Source organism: Cupressus sempervirens, chromosome 4, assembly GCF_028749045.1.
Source record: "Cupressus sempervirens isolate cs-2001-9-10 chromosome 4, ASM2874904v1, whole genome shotgun sequence".
In the NCBI taxonomy this organism is placed as follows: Eukaryota; Viridiplantae; Streptophyta; class Pinopsida; order Cupressales; family Cupressaceae; genus Cupressus; species Cupressus sempervirens.
The window spans coordinates 918499435-918513362 of record NC_143121.1 but is presented as its reverse complement, the minus strand read 5'-3'; the positions used below and the strand labels follow the sequence as shown (position 1 = coordinate 918513362).

General features: G+C 36.1%; 1 protein-coding gene across 1 annotated transcript; it reads right to left on the bottom strand.

The window, feature by feature from the left end:
- Nucleotides 1–1123: 1123 nt before the first annotated feature.
- LOC149564398 (uncharacterized) lies at nt 1124–13433 on the bottom strand. The gene is made up of 5 exons (XM_089828343.1): nt 12949–13433; nt 12601–12846; nt 9966–10068; nt 9674–9876; nt 1124–1225 (listed from the first exon to the last, which is right to left on the bottom strand). The coding sequence occupies exons 1-5, from the start codon at nt 13150–13152 to the stop codon at nt 1124–1126; spliced, it is 858 nt and encodes a 285-aa protein (XP_089684469.1). The 5' UTR covers nt 13153–13433.
- Between the last annotated feature and the right edge of the window lie 495 nt (nt 13434–13928).

Here is a 13928-nt window from a genome sequence, read left to right as displayed (position 1 = left end):
CTATCATTAGGGTGGTGATTGATATTGATTATCTAGATATTACATTACATAGTCTCTAATTCCTGATAAGTACAATCTCGTCGTTCTTTTTCATTATACAAAGTTCTCCGTGTTCATCTTAGGAACCTCTCTCTTATACATCTTCAGGTCTTAAGCTTAAGTACCTTCAAACTTTCTCTTTCAAGCACTTAGCTCTAATACCAATTGTTAGATAACTTGGGGGGGGGGGGTGTGAATTAGTTATCCTCAATTCCTTAAAACAATTTTCCCCCACATAAAATTTTTATCTTTCAATTCACTAGCTCAGTAAATTGATTATACTTCACAATAATAACTAATTCAAACTTTGCAGTAAACTATTAACTTCATATACCAAACATTAGAGTAAACTTCATGCATATACCTAGTTGCGTCAATAAACATTAAACATGAAATGAACATGCAACAAGATCAACATTTCACTCTTCTTAAGCAATAACCACCTGGGATAGGTAACCCCAAAAAATCACTCTTCTAAAGTGAGCTCAATTAGGAGCTAACCTGGTTAAAGGTTACATACACATTATTAATGTGACTTGGTTAGAGGATTTACACTAACGATCATCTAAACCTTATTACTCTTCAATATGAGTGGCCTACTCTAAAGGACTTACAAACATTCAACTAAATGTCACCATACAATAGATTTACAAATAAGATTATTAAGTCCACTCGGTTAAGATATTTTATCCTATAATGATTCACTAATACATTTGGCATCGATTTGCAATGGCCAAGTGTCGCCATTGCGACAGAAATGTGTCGCCATTGCGACAGTAGCAAACATCGTTGTTTTTTAGTCGCAAATTGCGATGCCTATTTGTCGCATTCTCACCATTCTAAACTGGCACGGCTTTCGTCGCAATTTCGACGGCTTCCCCATGCATTGCGATGGGGTGGCGTCGGCATCTGCCCACAGGTTCGCTGATCCTCGAGCGTCGCACTTGCGACGGTCTTGGAAAATTGCGACGGAGATGCGACGGTGCTAGCGGTGTGGTAGCGCTAGTGTCGATGCCGCTAGCTATCACAATGTTTCCAAATGTGTCACAATTGTGACGCATAGTCAGGAATTGCGACGGCATCGCTAAGCATGCAACACACATTTCGTCGCAATGCGTGGGCAGGCGTCACAATTGCAATGTTCGCGGTTAGCAATATGGCAGGGCCGCTGTGGTGGCGACGCCAACTGTCATCGCCGCCACAGCGGCCCATCAACAAGCATGATGCATCATGGGGCATATGAATTCATATGCCCCCCAGGTGACAGAAAACATGCATTCTTTCCAAACGACAACAATCTCTTTTAGTGTTGCAAGTGTAAACAAGATATCCCAACAGGTAGAAAATTTGTCAAATGTCAATTTCATTTCAGAAAGTCTAGAAAAGAACACAAGTTCTAGCCAATCATGCAGTAAATCCAGATCATCAGCAGATCATGGTGCATCATGCTTGCAACGAGGCCGCTCATGTTCCCGCCGCAAGCATGATGCATCATGATCTACTGATGATCTGGATTTACTGCATGATTGTCTAGAACTTGTGTTCTTCTCTAGACTTTTTGAAATGAAATTGACATTTGACAAATTTTCTACCTATTGGGATATCTTGTTTACACCTGCAACACTAAAAGAGATTGCTGTCATTTGGAAAGAATGCATGTTTTTTGTCACATACGGTGAAAAGTATATTGTGAATTCAGAATGAATTATAAGATTAAAATTACACTTTCAAAACTAAATACGGTGTTCTTATCAAAAGATTGTAGAAAGGGATACCAATAATAAAACTATAAAAAGACATCAAACAGTGGGAGAGAAAGCATCTAAATGTTTATTCTCAAAAGGTACACGTTGAGATAAATCACCATATTCCTCAAAGAGATAGGAGATGGCATATTTTCTCTCTTGGATGCATAGATAATGAAGCACTTTATCGGTTGATGTCTTGAGATAAGGGGGGCGCATCACTATATGTAGAAAAACTTAGAGAAAAGTACCTAGTTAGGTTTATGTATTAGTCTAGTTTTAGATGTACTACTTGTTGAGTAGTTTTCACAACATCACCCCATTCATGGCTAGTTGAGTAGGTTGGCAGCAATCTGGGGTGAAAAGGTTGTGTTTGGATAGAGTATGAAAATTGAGAAAATTTGGCTAACTCTAAAAGGGGGAGTAAAGATAGAAATTGAGCTAAGGAAATGTAAAATTCGTTGAAGTAGTAAATGGAGCTGAGACTCCTCTTTGTTCCTAGCAAATGGAAATGAGAATTCAATTCATTCCTAGCAAATGGAGATGAGACTAGTCTTCATTCCTAGCAAATGAGATTCCTCTTCATTCCTTGAAAATAGAACTGAGACTCTTCTTCATTCCTAGCAAATGGAGCTAAGAATCTTGTTCATTCCTAGCAAATGGAGATGTGAAGGGAGAAGTGGATAAGGCCTGAGATTGATCCTATGGGCCCAAAATTCAATCCCACATGGCTCAAAACTCTTAGTATTAGTAATAATGCCCTACAGCTGAGAATGTAAACTTAGGCTTGTGAGCAACATCTAATGCATATAGATAGCCCTTGGGGGTAAAATGTGGGGGCCGGGTCTAATAACACCAAGCCACAATTCCATAAGAATGGGGCTTAAAATTGGGCACTATGGTTGGTGAATGGGCTTGAGAAGGCCTAAAACTTAATAATCAGGGCTTGGAAATGAAATGTTGTGACCTTAAAAGCCTGCTTAAGCCAAGATTCAAGTTTAATAAGCTCCAAATGGCCTTGAACTTTGCAATCTGAAAGTAATTACAACTCAGATCTGCCCTTTACTGCAGAAGGCCAGATCTAAATCTGATAACAGTGGATTTTAAATTTGCATCTTGTGCAAAGTGTAGCCCTATATGAAGTATGGGGGGGATCTAAGGCCTTACTATAAGAACAAATAATTGAATGTATGCCAGATCTGGGCCCAATTTCAAGGTGGATCAAGCCCTAAGACAGTGGGGTTATACTTGAAATGAATTGAAACTTGCCCCTATTTGAGGTGTGTGGATGTAAGGCTTTTAATTAAGACCCATGTATAAGATATGTGGCCTACTATAGGCCCAAATTATGATTAGATCAGAGAGTTCAATCAGCTAAGCCCTATCCTAGATAAAATGTATGGGCTGAGAGCGTCAAAATGTGTTTGTAATTTGAAATGGGGTCTGCCCTATGGCTAACTTAGGGTGACTTTAGCCCAAATCTGTGCTCAAAGACCAATGAAATGAACCCTTATGCCCAGAATGTAACATCAGTTGGCTAAATTAGGCCCTAAAGATGTAGCATTTGGCCTTAAGGATTTAAATTTAAGTCGCTTAGGCCCTAGTTCAATCCAAACAGCTGGATCTTGGGCATTAAACTCGAGTAGGGGTATGGAGGATTAATTGAATTAAATACATGCAAATCTGGGCCCAAAAGTCAATGGCAGCCCTTGCTATCATTGTCTTACCTTAACCTTTTTGAATCGAGGCATTAAATTTAATATCTTTTATCAGGTTCTATGTGATGCACAATCTTGAATTTTAGATTTCAAAGGGAAATGAATTAAATGCCATGTCTCTCACCCTCAGAACTCGAGGCAATCTTCATTTAATGAAAATTTGCAGGCATTTAAGATTAAGTTGCACTGATAATTGCCCCATAGACCAAGACATTTGCTATGAAGGCAGGGCAACAGGGCTCTATTTTGAAGATCTCTTGATTGCAATTGCAAGACAAGGGCATAAATTTTGAACTTTCAGAGGCAGATTTGAATAAAGTTGTTTCATTTTACTAAGACTGTTGAGAGTAGCAGAGGTCTGATCCATCATTATGACCTGCGTTTGCAAATTAAGACTATTCTGGTGCCTGTATCAATCATGATAATCCATCCTCAAGTTGGTACTGTCAAGAAGATTATATCCCAAATCAATTAAAATTAAATAGGCTTTGACTTTAGACTAACACCATTGTCAAATTCTGATTTTAGATTACAGTGAGGCCTTCACCAGTAAATTAAATCTGATTGCAGGTCTGATATCAACCTTTTCTGAAGACCTCAGTTTTGAATTAGAGGGGCCACTTCTTAACAATCTGAATTTGATCACAAGCATTAGACTCAAGGAGATAGCTTGATCCCATCCTGCCATCGCAGTTTTAGCTCCACTCATTGAGGTTTATTTTAATTGTCAGAGTTGTATATCAAGCCATATTTTCAAACCTAATCGCATCATTTGGCTAAATGTAGTTAACAGACTAGACTAAAAACTGAGCTGAGAAAAAACAAAAAGGAAAAGACTAAGCTAAGACACAACAAAAGCCAACCTAGAAAACAATCGTAATTGATAAAGCTTCAAATCCTATCCATTGTAAGATAGGTATTTTGGTTCCATCCAAATACCTTAGTCTGAAAGAATTAGCTCCAAGCACTTTGCAAATTAAACATGTCTTCACAACTGTAGCAAATCTATACCCGATTATCATCTAAAGCATGCCAGATGCCTGTGGATGAACGAATAAAGCATAAATAATGACTAGAATGTGTGCTCCATCCATCATGAACAAGAATACCATAAAGAGTGTTCTTAAAATTTCCCTCCTGTGATTGATCAATAGACAGAGAAACTAGACTATCATTCAAATGTGCAATATTTATTAAAAAACTAGTAGATATTACAAAAACTATATTATTAGATTCCACTGAAAATGTGATCCACTGGCAAATAATATTGTAAGGGTTACTTACATGTGAACTACTAACAAATGGTTTGAGATCCAATGTACAACCAAAGTCTACTTTTTTGTCAATTTTTCCTCCAGATCCAACTACACTGAAGCGCTTGAGATGAATTGCAAGAACATGTGGTGCTTTATCAATTTTGAGTTGTTCTAGAGCCTTCACTTTTACTTTGCATCATTCACATTGATCTCTTTTCACACCCCCATCTAACTGCTCCACTGCCGTGTAATGGGATAATGCTTTCAACAATAGATCGTTTCAAATCTCAGTACAACCTCAACGATGAACACAATTCAAGAAATAAACTTATTTATTGACCAAAAGAATACCTTAGAGCTTCTCTTAGATTGAGATTCCTGTGTAGATTTACTATTATTTGAACCAGACATTGATGTCCAGGCATGGTTTAGCATAACTTGAGTTTCTAAGCCTAACTTTCTAACCTCTGAAAATGGAAGTTCAAATGTCGATCCCAAAAAATTAGTTGAATAATTGACCTGCAATAAAAGAAAGTGAGCAAAATTCATATACATATTCTATTAAACATTTGAAGACATGAGATTTCTACATTCCATCAAGTGAAAATTGAAAGAGCTTCTAGCAGTAACTGTGTAGACATTTTTCAATCTAACTAAATCAAATTAAAACAAAAATTATGTTAAAACACCATACAATTAGAAGTTACAGACTGCACAACATTTTTGTAGTAATAGAATCTTGACAAAAATGTAAACCATATCTAATACAATGCAATTACATACCTAGGTCTTCCCAAACAACTAAGTGGTTGATCATGACTAAAAATCTGAAGTACAGGATCAAACATTGTTGGATAGAAAGGCTTCCTAGCTTCAAGTCATCTAATCTCATGTTCCAATCTGTGAAATTTTAAAAGGTTATTGTTTCAAGTGGTTCATTTACAAATCTTGTTTCATTTGAGATGGTTAACAAATTGAATCTACCAAGAATAGCACATGTTAGGCCTTACAAAGCACAAGGATTGGATGTTGGATGTTGTGTTGATGTGAAGGAGCAAGCTTATGTTCCCTTCACCATTGGATCGTATAATGATGTTGTGTTGTGTGACATTGTACCTTTGAGTGGTTGTCATATAATTTTAGGAAGGGCTTGGTAGGTTGAGAAGAGATCCCTACATGATGTCAGAAAGAACACCTACACTTTCACAAATAATGGAGAGAAGATGGTATTAACACCATTGGAGGAGCACAAGACAACTTCGAAGGTGTCAACAAGCATTGGCATCTTTGAGAGGGAAAGGTTCCTAAGAAAAGAGGAACATGGTGAAGCAATGGAAGATGTTTTCATAAAAAAGGATGATGCTTTGAAGCAAACAGCTAATGAGAATGAGGTTGAGGAAAAGAACCTAGAAAAGGATGATATGAAGACAAGTTGTCCATTTGAAGGACAAATAACAAATGAGCAGCAATCAAGTGTTGAAGAGCAAGGAGAACCTAACACCAAAAAGGTTCAAAAGGTTGTAGCAGAGGTAAAGAGAAAGGATGCTGATGAAGACATAAAAAGAATTTTGTTGCAGGCATATGAGAATATGATGGAGATTCCTAGTGTGGGGAAGATAGCAATAATTGGTAAGAGTTATGTTCTTGAAGGAGCTTGTTATTGCTTCTTGTTTCTACCTATTGTTAGTATCTTATTGAGCTTCACTTTGTTTCGAGAATAGTTTAATATTCTCTACTAAATAGGGCCAACCATGTGAAGGTGGAAGCTCATTTGGCCCCACCCCCCTCCCCCTTACATCACTCTACATTCCCCATTAACATCTAACATTCATTCATTCTTTCAACCATTAATAAAATGTAACATTCAATCAATATCACATGATAACATTCATTAACACATTAGATTCGTTAGCATGCAACATTCATCAATATTCTGCATTAACACATAATTCATGAACATTCATTAGCACATAATTCCTTTCCCTCCCTCCGACCACTGGCCCTCTGTGACAACAATAGTATTAGTATTATCAAAATTACTCCAAAACAATGAAGAAAACAACATTAAAAAAATAACATTTTTTTTCTATCTAGTTTGCACAATTACAATGAGTTTTACCTGCTTGTGCGTAGATGAGTCAGGAACATCACCAGCATCCCCTCTGGGCGGTTGCTCCATATTGTGCCCCTGTGTCAAAGATCAAGTATAAAAATGTTAGCGAAAAAGTTATTGACTAAATGGTATGTTGGAATCATTGATTAGAAGTTGGTTTAATAGTATGTACCACCCCCATGTAGCCTCATTTGTATCTATGCAGTTCAAATTGTAATCAATAAGAAGCTCTTCCCCTGCACGTATTGATTTTATCGCACAGATGAATACACGATTTCCCTCGCGCACCTCAAATATGCAATTGGGTTGCTTTATAGTTGACCTAGGTCGTGTACTATTTATAAAACCCGCAATATTCCCTGTTGCTTTTGGCCTTCCATCAATGTATATAGCCACACTTTTACTTTGATTATTGTCTTGCTGTTGTATATAATTTTCCGAGAGGTCATACCTACGCATACTTTTTTTATATTTAACAATATGCATCCAACTTTTGTAATCTTAACATGGTCCAACATACTCCATCAATTTGGAAACTTTGTTGTAAGACACCTTTTTGCCGTCCATAGAAAATAGGCCCAAACCATGTAGTGATGATGGTGCTATGCGATATATCCTCTCGTTAACACAAAAATCAGTGTTTATTGGAGGAAGTTCCTTGGGTACCCAATGTTTCTGTAGATGTTGGTACCTCAAGGGCACCTCAATGTCGCCTTCTGTCTCATCATCATAAGAACATGACCCCCCTTGAGCAAGGAAAAATTTCATGTGTTTATTGAATTTCCTTCTAGTCCTTTGACCTCTAGTTAATCTCCCTGTTCTAGATAAACTGCATGTCTCACTTTCCTCTTCTATTCCTATATTTCCCTCACTCAAGGAAGACACTTCTGACAAATACCTATTCGCTGCTACCTACAAATGGGAGAGATCTTAGAAGACATCAATCTTACTATTGATAAGAGTATTAAATAGATTTTCTATAAGGAGTATTGACTTATACCTGTCGATCCATGAGATTGTGCGGGATGCTCCTGAAAGGGGTTCAGTTTCCTACAAATGTAATTCAATTATCATGAGCATAATCACATCATAATCATAATCACATCCATCATTAGCATCACATAAAATTTAAAAACATTAAAAGGTACACAATAAAACACTTAAATCAGGCTCACATTATAAGCCTACTAGGGAAGTAGGCCTAGTGAAGGGCTAAAACTGGGTTTTTGTATCAACTGATGAGTTGAGGGCTTAGTCACCTTGGGGACATGCTATTTGAAGTTGTTTTATGTGTGTGGAGGTGGAGGAAATACCTAGTTAAGGTGAATTCAAGTTTGGCGCCTATTGAGGCATTGTGAGCATTTGATAGTTTGTTGATTAGATTGCTTGGATGAATCTATTGGATGGATTGAGGGACATTCATGGGATTATTCCAAAGATGTAGAACCTAAGGTGGCATAAGGATTTGGTGTGCACTCTGGTAGGTTATGGAGTTGGCTTGGATCAAGGAGAGGGATCTTATGAAGATGCTTGGTTGGTGTTGTGAGAACACTATGGAAGTCCCTCTTGTTATGAATGATTGCAAGACCACCTAGGGTCTCTGCATCACCTACGGAGGCAGAATTATTAACCAACAAATTGGGTAAGCACTTATATTATGTTTTCCCTATGATATTCTAGGTACAACTCCCTTTTATAGATATTTAATGAATTCCCTTTTCTAAACTAAACACTTACAAATGCTTTTGACCTGAAAGAAAATAAGGCTCAATACATTCACGCATCAATATGTGTTTTAAATAGTTTTATTTAATTAATTTAGATTAATAGTTAATTTAGGTTAGCAGTATTCTATTTGTAGTTGAAACTTCTAGCTTTTAAATAGATAATGAATAAACTATGTAACCATATATATAAGAAAAATATATTTCTATCAAGAAATGAATATTAAATAGATTAAGGATTGATGGCATACCTCTAAATTCCATCATCATCATCCTCGTCATCATCATCATCATCATCATTGTCGTCGTCCTCGTCATCATCATCACCATCATCATCATCATCATCCTCGCCATCATCGTCGTTGTTGTCATCATCATCAACATCAACATCATCTTCATCATCATCATCAGTAGCAGCATCATCGTCATCATCTTCTTCTTCTTCTTCATGAAAATTTGTGTCAAGAACATCATCCAATAACTGTCGATCGTGATCACCATCTACATCATCTTCTACTTCTTCAGTATCTTCTTCTTCCATCGCATTATACTTTATTGGCCTTCCTCTTGGTTCATGTCTAACAAAAAATGACTAACCCGGTTTATGTGGAACCTCTGAGTAAAATACCTGCTCACATTGGCTTGGAAGAACATAAGGCTCATCCCCAACTGGCTCAAACAACCTTGTATTAACCATTGTAAATCCATTATCATGTTCAAAAACAGTTCTATCAGGATCATTTGGATTAAGTCGTAGCATGTACCATTTGACAACGAAGAGTACTAATTTGAAGGAACTAAAGTCACACTCAAGTATCTCATCCAAAATGCCATAGTATCGATTTTCAGACTCTTGAGGATGTAAGTCGTTTCTAGATGAAATATTAGTCACTTGAAAGACTGCAGTTATTCCTGAATCACACGTTTTCTTCGTGTCATCCAACACTTTGACGTGAAATTTTTGACCATTACAGAACATAGCCTTGTGGTGTTTAACCTGCAATAATATGTGAAACATATCAAAATTATTGTATCATGAGTTGATAAACATACGGGTGATTAATAAATTTGTACGTACCTGGAAATCTCTTGAACCACGTGCTAAATCTATTTCCCTTTGCGTAACATTGGAATCTCCATTACGATGAGCTTCTTTAACCAATGAAGATACACCTTCCCATGTTAATGTGTGACCAGAATGTTGACATCGTTCAATCCATACCGTCATCCAATCAAGATTGTTTGCAATATACAAATGTAGTGCATCCCACTCTCGAGCACCTGTACAAAAAAAAAATAGACAACTTACAACCGATTTATTTTGAAGATTAAGAAATAATTTATTACAATAACATCTTATAATTTATTACCTCTCACTTTCCTCAATGTACCTTTCCCCATCAAGTACTCCCCTTCTAATTTTTTAAAAGGCTCGAGATCCCAAATGCGATCTACATGGATATTTGATGCAAACTTAGGAAGATATTCAGTAATGTACACCATAGTCTAGTATACCATATATCCCTCTACCATAGAACCCTCAGGATGTGCTCTTTGTCGAACCAAAGCCTTCAAATATTTCAAATGCCTCTCAACCATCCACATTGACCTAGTGTGTACAGGTCCACACAATTCAATCTCCTCAACTAGGTGTATGAGGTAGTGTTCTTGTGCATTGAAAAAAGTTGGAGGTAGACACTTTTGCATTTCACACAGTAAATGAGGAATTCTTCTCTTCCAATAGTTTATATCTTCTTTATGGATTTCTTTAGATGACAACCACCTACATGAAGAGATTCAAGTCACAAAAAATATATAGATATGAGACTTTACAAAATAATATACAATATATTACATAGCAAGAAAAAAAAATCGTGAATATAATAAATATATACAACAAATTGAATAGATATTACTGCTTACCTCATATATTTTCCAAGATCGTATATCACTTGTTTGATGTTATTGTTGAAGTACTCTGGGAGAGATAGAGGAAGCACGTACTGCAGTAATTATAAACCAATCATTTCATTGTTTTCTAACATAACATAACGAACAATACACGTAGTTTATGAATATATTGTAAATACAGAAGAACATAAGTTACCTTGACGAAAGTATGCCAATCATGCATTTTGAGCCTTGGCCCAAATTCACTTTTTTTTGAGATGAGATTGTTTATGTTTGTAGCAAATCCTGTGGGAAATCAAATTTTTCGTATGACTTCTTTTATGGCATCACTTTGCTGCTCCGTTAATAACCATGGAAGGGCACTTATATTAATCTGATCTCTATTGCTATTTGAGTGAATGAAATTTTTCAACGCATGATTGGATTCATGTATGTCATTACAAATTTTGACAATTTTTTCTTTGTCACGCCTTCCATCCAATATTTTCCACAATGTCTCTGTTATATTCTTTCCAATATGCATAGTATCAAACAAATGCACAATTTGTAAGTGCTCGTAGTAGGGCAACCTACTAAATTGTCTGGGATAGCTTTTTAGTCCCTTTGGAAGGTTGTCAGTATTTCCTTGACGACCTTCACGATCATCAATTACACAATTAGTCAACAAAAATCACAATAAAAATATATAAATTACAAACATAAACCATTAGGTGGAACGACATTACCTCGACGATTAATTCTATTATATTCAAACTTCCATAGGCGAGGTGTCATTCTTTGTGGCTTTGATGTAGTCTCTTCTTTCCCATTGAAAAGAGGTTTTTCCGTACTTCGATACTTATGATTCCAATGGAGGAAGTGTCTACACTCATCAAACACCTGCTTTCCTAAACTTTTTGAATGACGAGATTTCATCTTTGGACCACAAACTAGACATGCAAATTTTCCCTTTGTTTGAAGACCTACAAGATAATGATGTAATTGGATTATTAAATATGTTGATTTTTATAATTAGAATTATTGTGCGCAACTTGAATTCACTATAACATACCACAAAAATGTGTTAGCCCTGGGGCATCATGTATTGTCCATGCAAGTATTGCATGGAATTGAAATTGTCTTTGTCCTATTGGTCTAGACACGTCATACATAGTGACACTGTTCCATAACTCCACCAACTCGTCGATAAGAGGCTCAATATATACATTCATATCTTTTACTTGATATTTACCTACTTGAATGAACAGTAACATTACATAATTATTGTGACCATTTTACTGCAAGATTTGTAAGTACATGTAAATTAATAACTATCAAATGATAAGATACCTGGAACAATCATTGCCAACATAATGTGCTCCCTCTTTATTGACATCCACGGAGGAATGTTATTGTTGATAACAAAAACAGGCCACACTGAGTAAACAGATCTCATCTCTCCAAATGGATTGACACCGTCCGCTGCCAATGAAAGCCTGAGATTACGAGGTTCGTCTTTGAAGTGTTGCCACTTTTCCTCTATGTGCATAAATGCCGAACCATCCACAGGGATTCGAATAATGCCATCTCGACTTCTATTGCGTGCATGATAATCCATAAATTGAGCCAAGCTACTACACCTAAATAATTATCGCATCCGTGGAATAATGGGGATGTAACGAAGAACCTTTTGAGGCACCTTTTTTGTTAGTCGATATGTTCAATATCTACTTGTATGACATACAGGGCATTGTGTTGCAAATTCATGTTCTTTATAATATATAATATGATCATTGGGACAAGCATGTATTGCTTCATACTCCATTCCAATATCTTTCATAACAACAGTTAATTCTCGATATGAGAAAGGTAGAATATTTGATGATGGTAACAAAAACTCGCCTATCAATCTACAACAAAAAATATAAGTTGTTAATATAAACAATATTAGTGGTACATTATTCACCCTTTGTTAACTATAAAGACATATATGACATACCTTAACATACATGACATTGTTATGTTGGATAAACCATTCATAACCTTCAAGTTCAACAACAACAATACAATAGAGAGAAGAGTTGTTTGGGAGTCTTTGTATAGGGGCTCATATGCCTTCTGAAGTAGAGGTACATCGAGGCTATCATCATCATCATGATCAGATACGCTTGGACTAGATGTGTCATGGATCAATGTATTTATACCATCCTCTTCAATTGTGTTTTCTAGCGCATGATCGTCATCTTCCATGGGATCATTATCTTCACCTTGGATATTGGCACCTCCATGTTCCTCCACTTCGAAAACCATATTCTTCGGATTGTTGTGGTTCATATCATGTACTTCCCTGGGAAGATCAACCTATATAAAATTAATTAACATAAATAAACCATGATCATAAACTCATCATCAAGTGATTTCATATGTATATAAATTGTTAAAATGATATAATGAACGACTTACCAGTGGATGATAGTCATGCCCCCCTTCAATGTGACCATTCTCCCTACAATGTCTCTTAACTGTTTTGATTAGCAATCTTCTACGGTTTAAGCCCTTACAAATATTGCAAGGACAATAACATTTTCCATCACCTTTTCTTTTCAAGTTAGACCACAATCTAGCGATTGTCTCCCTATTTTGTTCTTCACTTATATTATCTGACATGATCGTTCTTTGCAGGAAGCAAAAATCGGGCTATGAAAACTTCGGTCTACAACTTTCACAAACTAAGAAAAACTGTCGAAAGTACACAAATCTTCTTAGACCTAGCTAAATACTTTAATATTTTAAAAATACTTTCTTTGACTTTATTCCTAAGATTATTTGTAAAACTTTGACCAACCGCCTGAAGGTCTTATTTCAAGAGACCTTACAACATTAAGCCACTAAAAGCAATTTCAAAACATATAAGCTAAAAGTCTAGTTAAAATATACATTAGAATTAAAAAAAATTAATTTTCATACCCGAGCGCGCGGCTATAACTCGTGCAATGGCCTTCTTGCTTAGCTGTAGAAGCTCTCTAGCAATGAAATTATACAAACTACAAGGCCTAACAAAAATTTCAAAACATATAAGCTACAAGTCTAGTTAAAATATACATTAGATTAGATTCAACAATAGCAAGCAATGTTATTCAGAATTAGATTCAACAAACCTTAGCAGTGTAAATAACCATCTCCTCTAAACTGGACTCCAGACACGAGGGGGCATTCACATACTCTTCCCCTAAAGGTATCCTGAAGAACAAAAGCCACTATTCTTGAGTTTGTGAATTGCACCTAGAGATGAATGAAGCTTAAAAGGAATGAAAATTGTTTTCATACATTTAAATCAGGATGTAATATTTATTCATAAGTATATACCTTGCAAGCACTTAAAATTTTTGTTATATGTGTTGTGGGAAAAGAAGAAGTTTATACTTATGTGTATAGACGCACTT

What these genes read in the sequence shown, in the direction of transcription:
- LOC149564398 (XM_089828343.1), bottom strand. Translation starts at nt 13,152, where the DNA reads ATGTCAGATAATATAAGTGAAGAACAAAATAGGGAGACAATCGCTAGA. An exon ending in GGCATGACTATCATCCACTG is followed by an intron (nt 12,847 to 12,948) that starts GTAAGTCGTTCA and finishes AATTTTATATAG; the next exon opens with GTTGATCTTCCCAGGGAAGT. An exon ending in ATGTACCTCTACTTCAGAAG is followed by an intron (nt 10,069 to 12,600) that starts GCATATGAGCCC and finishes TATCTTCCTAAG; the next exon opens with TTTGCATCAAATATCCATGT.